The sequence below is a fragment of the Vigna angularis genome, chromosome 8 (genome assembly GCF_016808095.1).
Source record: "Vigna angularis cultivar LongXiaoDou No.4 chromosome 8, ASM1680809v1, whole genome shotgun sequence".
In the NCBI taxonomy this organism is placed as follows: Eukaryota; Viridiplantae; Streptophyta; class Magnoliopsida; order Fabales; family Fabaceae; genus Vigna; species Vigna angularis.
Genome location: NC_068977.1, coordinates 34,080,095 through 34,092,356, shown reverse-complemented (window position 1 = coordinate 34,092,356; position 12,262 = coordinate 34,080,095). Strand labels below are relative to the sequence as shown.

At 32.1% G+C, this 12,262-nt stretch overlaps 1 protein-coding gene across 1 annotated transcript; it reads left to right on the top strand.

Moving 5' to 3' along the window:
• Positions 1–5,432: 5,432 nt before the first annotated feature.
• LOC108319533 (protein SAR DEFICIENT 1) lies at positions 5,433–9,664 on the top strand. The gene is made up of 7 exons (XM_017550692.2): positions 5,433–5,633; positions 5,815–5,890; positions 6,061–6,613; positions 8,295–8,455; positions 8,553–8,750; positions 8,866–8,965; positions 9,346–9,664. The coding sequence occupies exons 1-7, from the start codon at positions 5,536–5,538 to the stop codon at positions 9,567–9,569; spliced, it is 1,410 nt and encodes a 469-aa protein (XP_017406181.1). The 5' UTR covers positions 5,433–5,535; the 3' UTR covers positions 9,570–9,664.
• The last annotated feature ends 2,598 nt before the right edge of the window (positions 9,665–12,262 follow it).

Below are 12,262 nucleotides of genomic sequence, written 5' to 3'. Positions count from 1 at the left end.
TTTTTTTTATCAATAATATTTTATTTAGAGAAATCGAGTTTAGTATTAAATATATTATGTTTAATTTAATATTATTAAAATATTATATTGATTTGAATATGTCGTGATTCAATTTAATGTGGATCATATTTGAATTTTTGTCCAATCCAATTTAACTTCAATTAGGTTTAATGAAGGATCAATTAAACTTAACTTAACATGCGCTTGTTCGACTTGATTTCATTTAGTCCTGACTCAACTTGGCATTTTTTAATGAGTTTTGCCTTGGCTCTACATTGATCTAACTTGACTCGATCCCGTGAAACCAACTCAGCACAATATAAGATTAATTCAACTTACTCTAACATGGCCTGAACCTCATGTAGGCCCAACCATCTCAACCAAACATGAGCCTGATTTGACATAGCTAAACCTAACCCAACTTGTCTCAATCTTACTTAGGTTTGACTTAACATAAACTAGGTCACGCTAGCTCCAACCTAATCCCTGACAACTCAGCATGACCTAGACCTTGTCTAACACAAACTCGACATGAAGACTATCCAATTTAGTCAGACATGGGTCTTTCCCAACATAATTTAATGTGGAATTGGGCTTACTCAACCCAACATGAATTCACACCCACTCAATTGAACATGGACCCAAACTAAATCAATTCGACTTGGGCTTTGCCCAACTCAGTCAAACTTGGGTTTGGCTCAAGCTTCATTAACTTGGCCTAACTTTGTCTTTACTTGATTGTGACTTGATGTGGGTCTTGCCTTGATTTTGCTTGAGGTGAACTCACTTGACTCGATTGAACTTAAGTCTAAGTTGATTGAGCTTGTTGTACACCTAAGCTAACTCAGGCTAGTCTAGTATTAGCCTGACTCAGTTTGATGTGGTTAACTTGACTCAACCTAGATCTTGCTAAACCTAGATCTTGCTCAACTCTATGTGAATTAGGCTGACTTGGCTCAACCTAGATCTTGCTTAATTTTGCATAACTTAGGACTAACCCATTTTGGTTTGACATGTGCCATACCTACTTGGCCTAACTTGGCATCAGTTTGATTCAGCATGTTGTGTGGGCTTTTACCAACTTGGCCTAACATGGATCCAAGTCGACTCAACTTAAATTAGGACTGGTTTAATTTGGCTTAAGTGGTCATATGTTGATTTTGGCTTAAGTGTCGATCCAATATTAATATTACTTAACATGACTTTATTTAGGCTCATCGACTTAGCTTGACTTAGGCTCAACTTGACTTAGTCAATTGTGGATCGACTCCGATTTGGTTTTGCATTATCCCAATTCAATCCAATATGAACTTGATTCAAATTCAACCTAATTTGCCAACTCAAACAACTTTACATAAATTGAACCCAATTCGGTCCAACTTGCATAACTTTGGTCTATTCATTCGTACCTTCTATGATTTGAGAGTTTGATTTGATTTAACATTTCATGATTTTTACCCACCTTTACCTAAATAAGTGAAAATAAGAGATTAAAAAGGATGATAATCACACACTTATCAACTATATCAATTTTATAGAGAAGCTTTCGTTACATAACCCTTACATTGTTGTATTATTTGAAATTTAATTTTACTTATAATTTTTCTCTACAATGCAAATCTTAATTATTTTATATTTTGAAAACGTTACTTTTATCCGTTTCAAAATTTCACTTTCCGTTCTTTAAATCTAAGAAACATTTTGTTACTTCAATTAAAAAAGAAAAACCTTATTAATGAGACACGTATCAACATTAATTTTCAATTGATCTAAAATGATCTGTTAACAGTTTCATTCATTTTAAAAATTTAATATATGTAACCTTATTTTATAAAATAATTTCGATCATTATGCTTTAAAAATGATAGAGAAAATAAGCATTGATGTTAATTGACGTAAAGATTGATGGGTCAATTGCATCCATTTCTTTTAAGTAAATGACAAGGATTTAGGACGCTAACGTCCAGGACACTAAGTCACAAATATTACTACATCAATCCTTCGTTTAGACATAGAGCTGATTTCCCATTTTGCGGCGTAAAAATCTGAATTCCTATTTTATGCCTCATTATTTCTTGCTAGTTTGAGAACTAATTGTCAACATTTTCATGGTCCCTATGTTAGATTTCAACAACTATATTGATCATTGATGTTTGTACGGTGTGTGGATTCAATACATCGACCAACCAAGCGATTACTTGCCTTAAGTTGAATGAAGAAGATGAGAGGGAATAGATACAAGCAATCACAAATATTTTAAGGGACTAAAGGAGGGTACAACTCTCACAAAATTTTATCTCTAATTTTTTTTAATATATATATATATATATACACACACTATGATTCCACAAAATTCTTTCCCAAAATTTTCTCTCCCTACATTTTCAATATAACACTACAAGAATTTTTGTAAAATTTATTGAGAAAAATAAATATGTCAATAAAATCAAACTTATCGACAAATTTTAGAATTTTAATTACCGATACAAATATCTATCAATAATGAATACACCGATTACATCCTTTAGCAACATTCATCTGTAAATAAAATTTATATTACCAATTATTGTTTCATCAACATTGTATCCATCAATAGATTCTATAAGTAAATTATATTTATTCTTTTTGACAAATTTTTTTGTTGGTAAAATACACTATGCACTTCTCACTTTAGGTTTTGATTAATTCATGTAAAAGTTTTTGGTAAAATTCGTTGGTAGCTAGTTAATATTCTGAAAAATGCTAAATTTCTTATCAAGTCTAATAATTTTTTTTATAAATAATAGGATGAGTGAGTAGAATAAGAAAATGAGAAGGAGGAGGAGAAACCATATCCAATGCCAATGTCGATGGTGGAACACAATAATGGCGTGATGATGGTCCAACAACAAAGTAGTGGTGATGGAAATGACAATAGTGATGGTATGAGATGGAGGAGAGGAAAAGAAAGAGAAAGAGGAATAGGTGGAGAAAGAGAAAAAAGAAGAGGTAGAAGAGGAGGTGGCTGACCTGACAACGGTGGTGTTGGTAGAGGAGGAGGAAGGTGGGATGGAGGAGGAGGAAAAGAAAGAAAAAAAAGTGAAGAAAGAGAAGGAGGAGAGGAAGTAGAGGAGATGGTTAACGTGACGACAACGTTGGTGAGAAGTAGGAAGGCAAGTAGAAGAGGAGGAGGAAGGTGAGTAGTAGATGAGGAGGAGAAAAAGAAGAAAAAAAGAAAAAAGATGAAAAAGAAAAATGAAGAATAACAAGAGAAAAAATAAAACCCAATCAAGGTATTCATAAACAAATTTTACTAATAGTCAAAATTCGTCGATAAATTTACCAACGAATATAGATTGTAAATAATTACTGACAATTTTTTTTATCGTGATTAAATTATTGACAAAGTTATCAATCAATTAATAAATTTTATTGAAGAATTGAAGAACATATATATTGTTGACGAGTTTTTAACTACAAAGAAATTCAAATTACTAATATATTTTTATTATTAATAATGGATTTTATACGTCAATTTTTAAAGATTTTCTTATAGTAAGCTTTAAACATTAAGAAACTGATAGAAAAGCTAAGAAATGAGAATGTGGTAAAGGAGTTACCATAAACTATTGTGAAACCTCGTATTCGATATAGAGGAAGAATGGAGATCACTTTGTTATCTTCACTAACTTTCTTGGAAATCACAGAAAACGAAACCTAAAATCAATTTATGACAATTAAAATAAATTTTGTATATCGACTTTCAATTTAATATAAATGCAAATGATATTAAGTGCTGGATGGAGAATGCATAGGTCGACTATGTTATAAACCTCCCTAGCTTCCCTGTCACGTTCGAACATAATCATAGAAGACCTATCAAATGTCCCAGAACCAACGCCTTCCCTTATCTAAAATCCAAATTCTTAAACCTAGCTTCTGTCATATCCAACACCACTAGACGACCTCACCACAATAAACAATAACCTTTTTGAACTCATCATCAGATCTGCATGGTAGTGCCAAACGTAAGATGTTAGCACCTCGAAGGTGGTGACATGATGGTCGAGGTAACAGTGTTGGTACCGGAGTGTTTCTTGCGATGAATTTTCATATGCCTAGTTAGAACACAAAGGTGAAATTTGACTTTCAACCATTACGTGGCGGATCCCTGACACATATGACATGTTTTCGTTGGCTCTACCAAAAACCATCTATTTTAAAGGGACACCGAAGGAACATCGCGTGATAGATATGAATTATAATCATCATACTAAATTGTCTTTAATTGTCTGCTATTATATAATTTGTTTAGTTAGGTAGGAATAATGTTATTTTTAGTGACCAAGAACAATTTTTCATTTTTTTTTAATCTTTTGGTATGTGTTATTTAAATATTTACATTTGTATATATGGGTTCAAGATCCATGTAGCTATTGTATATAACTGTAGTTGATGAAAAAAACCCAAGGTATTAATTAAACTAAGTAGAAATAATTCATGAATATGGGAAGTTGAGCATCAATTGGAAAATTTTGACATATAAAAAAGGATGTTCTAATACTGATGCATGGGGCCGCCATGATTTATATAGCTGGAAAGAAGAACGTACATCACATCGAGTTAACTATAAAAACTATTCTGGAAGTTGAAAAGATACAAGACTTGAGTCCATTGAAAAGAAAGTTCAATTTTGTCTTCAAATAAAACAAACTGTGACAGGAAAATTTTCTGTATTTTGCTGCGCTTCAAGTAAATTACAAGTGAGTTTCTTGGTTTTGTTTTCCTACATGATTTTCCTCGGACAACGCGGTACACCAACAACACGCACACCATCGTCGATCCTTCCCAGAAACATGTCGTGTACCAAACCAGTACAAGTCACCCTTCTGTTCAAAACAAAAGCCAAATACCACAAGAAAAAAAATTATATAAACAAAACATTCAATAAATGATGAATTAATTATAGCTTTAGTTGCAAATACTACTTAGTAAAGTCTGATCCAAGCTATATATAAACTAATTTTTATTATATTTTTAAAAGTAAAAATTTAATTTATGCGTAAAGTATGTTTAATTTATGTTTACTGTATTTAAAGAGTAATTTATTGAAACAAATTTGTGTATACGAATCAAATGATGAATGCGACGTCTTCAATCTTTGTTTTTCTATAACATCTTTATATTAATTCCTTAGAGAGAGGAGATGCATGGTGACTTGCCCCATAGCTTTTGAGAGAAGTGAAAGAGATTGGTTGACTTTTTGTGGCCCTTAAAATCTTGAATCTTGACGGCGAAATACATCATATGTACGCACAATAGTAGGCTACGACGTTTTGTTCGGGCTAAGTGCTACCCTGTTTCCTCCAATATTCCATGAAGCTTCGCTATTGCTTTATGTTTATTATTATAATAATGACAACACGCAATTATGGCATAAAAAGCGTAGAAACCTCTTTCTTTTGCCCTCCCCCTCTTCATTACTTCCATTAACCTCAAACACGCCAACCAGTTTCACTCTCGATTAAGTCGATCTCATCAGATTCTTCACCAAAAATGGCTGCGAAAAGATTGTTCAATGATTCTGAACGAGACCCTGATGAGCCAGACGACAAACGGATAAGAAATAACGCTACCACACCTTCTTTTGCTTCGTATGTACTATTTATACAGTTCATATATGAAGTATCTAGCTAGGGTTTATTTGATCACGCTTGATCTACTTGCTCATTTCTCTACTTTATTTGATCCCTTTATAAGGCTCACTTTACTGCGGCATGTGTTATTTCTCAAGTTAACTTTTCACTCCTCTCATATTCTTTCTTTTTCTGACAGTGTAATAGGTGAAATGGTCATGATAAAGAACTTTGAGAATCTTTTCACTGCAATGGAACCTGTGCTTAAAAGAGTGGTAGGTCATCAAGCTTCTCTATAAGTTCATAATATATGTTTATCTTTAGGTTAGTTTGATTCAGTCTCTGCAAGAAAATTGCTAGCTATAAGCCTTAATTCGTTACTGTATGTGTATATGTTTTGTCTTTGATGAACTTGGATTTGATAAGCTTTTCTCATTGCAATCAGGTGGGTGAGGAAGTTGAGCGAGTTATGAGACAGTGGTCACGCTCCTTTACCAGGTCTCCTTCGTTGAGACTCCAAGCAATGGAGCAGCCATCAAGCCTGCAATTATGCTTCAGCAAGAGGCTTTTTCTTCCAATTTTCACAGGTAGCAGGATTCTTGACGTTGATGAGAACCCCATCAACATAGTTCTGATGGAAAGAAGCAACAACAACGAAATGGTCCCCACAAGTCTCCCACATGCCATCAAGCTCGAGATTCTGGTTATTGATGGAGATTTTTCTCCTTCTGAAAACGAGGATTGGACGAGTGATGAATTTAACAGACACATGGTGAAGGAAAGACATGGGAAGCGACCTTTACTTGCAGGAGAATTGAACTTGATCATGCGAGATGGAATTGCACCAGCTGGGGACATGGAATTCACAGATAACTCTAGTTGGATCCGCTGCAGGAAGTTCAGAGTTGCAGTGAGGGTAGCACCAGGGAGTAACCAAGGAGTTCGAATTCGTGAAGGAATGACTGAAGCATTTATGGTCAAGGATCACCGTGGAGAATGTAAGTTGTGCATCAACTTGAAATATTACCAATATATAACTTGTGTTTCTTTTATTTATGAAGTATATGCTGTTTTATTATTCTATTTTTTAGTGGTAGTTCAACGCACGATCTTCAAACATATGCCAAGTCATTTCATCTCATTTTCTACTAGAATAGCATGTGCTTATTAGGAACAAGTTTACTATTCATTCTAGTGTGATGTAAGTTTGTCAATCACACCTTCCTTTTATCCAAAGTTGCCACCTATCTTTGGTGCTTCCCAAAATTTCCTCTTTGGATATAGTTAAATATGAGATCGAACCTGTTCATTGCATTTCAGAAAAAGAATTTTGCAAACTTTCACGAATGAATAATTCTTCTATGGAGACAATATTGATAAAAGCAATTACTTGTATGAATTTGCTTGCCTGTTAAAAGAGAATTGATGTGATTAAGATACATCTAATTAATGAGTGTCAATAATTTCTTTCAGAACCTTCTTTATTGCTTGTCACTTTGCACTCTTTGTCTTTAATCGTAACCAACTTGGTGACGTTTTAGTTTGGAAGATTGTTAATAAAATAGTGTGAATCTCGATGACGAAATTTAGTCTATTAATTATAAATATAGAATGTTCTTGTCACTCACATTAATTTTAATCAACCTTGGTGCTTGATAAGCTTTGACCGTTGTTTCCCTTTAATATATTGGTAGTTCATATGAATTACAACTATACTATTGCTATCAGTTGTTGTGTCTCATAATAATTAGTCTACAATATTCTACTTCTTTTCTTCGACTCAAATAGGTTGTTGACAACTACTAGTATGAAAGGAAAGTCTATCTCTCATAGGAAAAGTCTCTTGATTCAATCACTTTTGTCTTGATTATCAGAATAGTCTATGACAAGAAATTTTAGTCTCCATAGATATGTGCCTTAAAAAATGACATAACTGACTTTGACAGATCCCATATTATCAAAAACCAAAGTTGTCGTATACCATAAATTACATTACAACATTTAATGATAAGTTTATCAATCCAGAAGCTTAGTGCACGAACAAATCATATTATCAACATAACAAAACCGATCTTAACCCTTCTCTGTGTAAGAATTTTGTAGTAACAATAATTACACATATAATTACTAAAAACTTGATAGTGTATTGGTAAAAAAGAACTCAAGATCGAGTTGATTGTGGTTCTATGCTATTAATGTCACTCCCATTAAAATAGAAACGGAGACATATTGGTTGTATCAAGTTATGGTCAGTACTTAAGTTTCTTCTGCCAAAAGCCTTGTGCAGCATGCAAAATAATAGTAGCTAGATTCTCAAGGGTCCCACCATTAGTGTGAAATCAAGAACACGTTATTGATTTCAAAATAATTGTGACGTATATAATATCTTCTACTTTTATTTTCCACTGTGTATTATACAGACATTGATACCGATTTCTACTTTCTATTTTGCAAATTGATGGTTATAAATGAGTCTCAAGTCAATGGTTTCAACTTCAGGAGAAACCAGTCAACCACGAGCCTAGTGGTTAATTTCTTAAGTTTGAGGTCTTTCATTTTTAGTTGTATATATCGATCTAAAACTTCTGCCAATACTGAAAGAAATTTATCATTATTTTATCTTACAAAAACCTGTCTCTTAGTTCTATATATAATTAACTTTTTTTTATACTTCTGAAGTGTACAAAAAACACTACCCTCCAATGCTTGATGACGAAGTGTGGCGCCTGGAAAAGATAGGTAAAGATGGAGCTTTCAACAAAAAGTTGTCTTCGCAGGGCATAAAAACAGTTCAAGAATTTCTTAAACTAGCAGTAGTTGACACTCTCAAGCTTAGAAGTGTATGTATCTTTGCATCATATAAACTTTTAATATAGTCACGGAAATTTTTCATTTATGAAATTCATAATGTTTTGTTCAATGTTTCTGCAAAACCAGATTTTGGGCGTGGGGATGTCAGACAAAATGTGGGAAGTGACAATCAAGCATGCAATGACTTGTGACATAGGGAGCAAGTTGTACATTTATCGTGGACCACAGTTTACTATTTTTCTGGATCCAATATGCAGATTAATTAGAGCAGACGTCAGTGGACAGACATTTTCTAACAGAGATCAAATCACCAATTTGAATAAGGTACAATGAATCATCTTGGTCTCACTTTGTCCCCTTAATTTATATCTGGTTAAACCCTTATGTTACATTTTTCTCCTCGAACTCACTTTAGTGGATGTTGTTTTTACAACTGCAGACCTATGTAGACAAATTGGTGAGAGATGCATACGCGAGATGGCCTAGCTTGGAGGTGATAGATGCGGTTCTGAACGATAACATTGCTGTGTTAACCCAAGGTATCTTCCTTTAACCTACGCTGTATAAGAGAAATGCTAGCAATTAATACTTTCAAAGAAATGTGACAGAATTTATTTATGAACTTTTCTCTTTTTTTTATTGAGATCTTTATAGAATTTAAGAACCTAAACAAGTTTCCTATAGTAGCAGAATCTTTAGTTCAAGAACCTAAAATAGGTACCACAGGCAATAAACCCTATTCTTTACATTGTTTGGCTAGTTTTGACAAATAAATATATCTTTTTTTAATATTAAGAACTCAGTTCTTATGGAAAAACATATCAGTCCTACATTTAGCAGCAATTGCAAGCAACCCAGCAAAAATTTGAGGTTTTTATTTACACAGTAACTGACGTTTATGTGAACATAATAACTGTAGGTGATCAAATTGCTGTCTCAGTAGCCACATATGATCAGAATCAGTATTACAGTGGCCAATCTGCTAGCTATGTTGCAAATAACAACACACAGATGGGAAGCAGCGAGTGGTCACTGTATCAAGCCTACAGCACATTGCCGTTTGCTAATGGTTTTCCTTCTAATTTCTCAGCAACACAAACAGATGGAGACATGACCGCTTCAGGTTCAAGCTCTGGATGTTGATGGGGCCAAAACAAGGCAGAACTAACTGCATCAAAAGTTGCAGCACATATGTGCAGTATATATATCTATATATATATATATATATATATATATATATATATATATATATATATATATATATATATATATGTAGGCAGCTACTTACAACTATATATGTATAAGATCTTTGTGTAATTCATGAAACTTATACATGTTTGTAAGTAGTGATTCCTGAATAATGTGTCCTCGCAAAAAAAAAAAGGTATAAGTAGCATCAATAGTAAAGTATTTTGAGTTTCTGCTGCATGCATACATATGTATGTATATGTATATACTATATAGTATAAGCAATGAGAAAGAGTCAAATCTGGCTTAGCTTAGAGGTGCTAGGATCATGTGAATGATGGGCATGGCTCCTTCCTACCTCCTGGATATGTTGTGTTTCTCTGTTAGCAGATGTTAGCGACCACAAAGCAGTATGATGTGTTGTAAAATAGCATCTATAATGAGATATACCTTGTTTGCTTTTACTTTTCCAAATTGTGGTTTTGGTTTGGAGGCCTTGTCTTTTTCTTTGTAGTTTAAAATTTTCTGTACATTTCATAGTCTTTTTAATGATAATTTTGATATACTTTTTCTTCCAACGTTTCTTTTCAATGTGTTTAACTCTATTATTTATTTAATGAAAGACTTAGACGCTGTTATTTTCAATATCCTCTAAAGTCAATAATAAAAATAAAATCCCGACAAAAATTTTAAATTTGAAAAGAAAGGTTGTCTCACGTACGACAACATTCCAAATTATATAATTTTTTTAATCTAATTATATTAAATTCTTTTATATGTTACATACTAGCATGTAAATTATTTATATCATTTAACGTGTTTATATTTTATTGCTTAACCACTCTTTGTTTCTTTTCTTTTTCCACTTTTATTGAATTTGATAGTTATGTTTTGTTTGGAAGCTTCCTAATAGTACCTATATAACAATTTCTTACTTTAAAAATGTGGTCTACTTTTCAGTTTTCCTTTTCTTCAGCAACGCGAAGACAACTTCAAGTCTTGTATTTATCTTCTTCCTGTTGATTATCTTCCTCGAACTCGTGGTCCGACGAAACAATGTTTTAGGCATTATGCATTGCACTATAGAACAAAACATTATAAGAAATCTCTACAAACAAATTTAGTATCTTATCAGTTCTGTAATAAGATGTTTGAAAGTGAGAAAATTCTGAAAGCATTTCCGGTGGTTGTTCCCCGGAAAAGTTCAAAATTTGCTTCATGAGATTATTTTTTTTACCTGCACCAAGAATTTTAATATGAAGATATTTAAATAAATTTAAATTTAAACTAATTGTATTTCATAGCAGCTACCATCCACACTCACATAGCAGCTACCATGCATAATCTTCATCTTCTCTTTATCATTGCATTAGAAAAATCATATATTTGCATTTCCATCTTCATCACGCGTCCTCCATCCCCTCTACATCATAGCAAATGACCAATGCTTATGGATTATAAAAGAATTCCAAATTAAAAAAAGTATCATAGCAAACAAAACTCTAGCTAGACTAATTCTAAAAGTATTTTTTTTAAATGTATTCCAAATTGAGTATTCTGAAAGATGTTTCCATTTTTGAAAATAGATTTATATGAAAATACTTTTTGGATTGAGTATTTTGGAATATATTTTTGAATATGAAAATACATTGCAAACATTCAATTTATAAAATATTTTTATATTTTAAATTGGATATATGTTTTGTAATACATTTTTATATCTTGAAATATTTTCCTAAACATTTAATCCAAAAAGTATATTTATATTCTGGATTTGATATTCTGTAATATAATTTTTGATCTGCAAATACCTTTGAGAACATTTAATATAAAAAATATTTTTATATTATGAAGTGAACGTTTCGAAATGCATTTCCAAATTTGAAATACTTTCCGAAACACTCAATCTAAAAAACATTTTTATATTTTAAATTGGATTTTTCAAAATGCATTTCCAAATACAGAATATCTTCCATTCAAAAAATATTTTCATATTTTAGATTGGATTTTTGTAATGTATTTTTGAATCTAGAAATATTTTGAAACATTAATTCTAAAATATGATTTTATATTTCAGAGTTGATCTTTCGTAAATTATCTATGGAACACTCAATTTGAAAAATACTTTTATATTTTGAGTTCAATGTTACATATTGTAATTTTGACATCAGAAATATTTTTCGAAATATTAAATCCAAAAATATTTTTATATTTCAAATTAAATTTTTCGTAATTTATTTCTGAATTCAAGAATATAGTTTAAAAAAATCAATCTGAAATGCATTTTTTTATACCTTCCAAATTAAGTGTTTGGAAAATATGTTCGAATCCAAAAATATCCAATGAAAAAAAAAAGATATAGAAATTTTTAGTATAATTTTAATGAAGGATAGTTTGAGAATTACATGTTTTATCGGGTTTAGGAAGAAAAAAGACGGTGCAGAAAGAAAAGGCCCATAGAAACCAAATATTCATTAGTGCGTCCAACATGTATGGTACGGAACCCAGTAAGCACAGTCTCCAAACATTTAAATGGTTCAAAAACTGTTTTTCTTCCTGCACCGCACCTCTCATACCACATAAAAGCATTAATAGATATCCCTTTCTTGTACCACACTACTGCATCTTCATTCACCATTAAGAGAAAG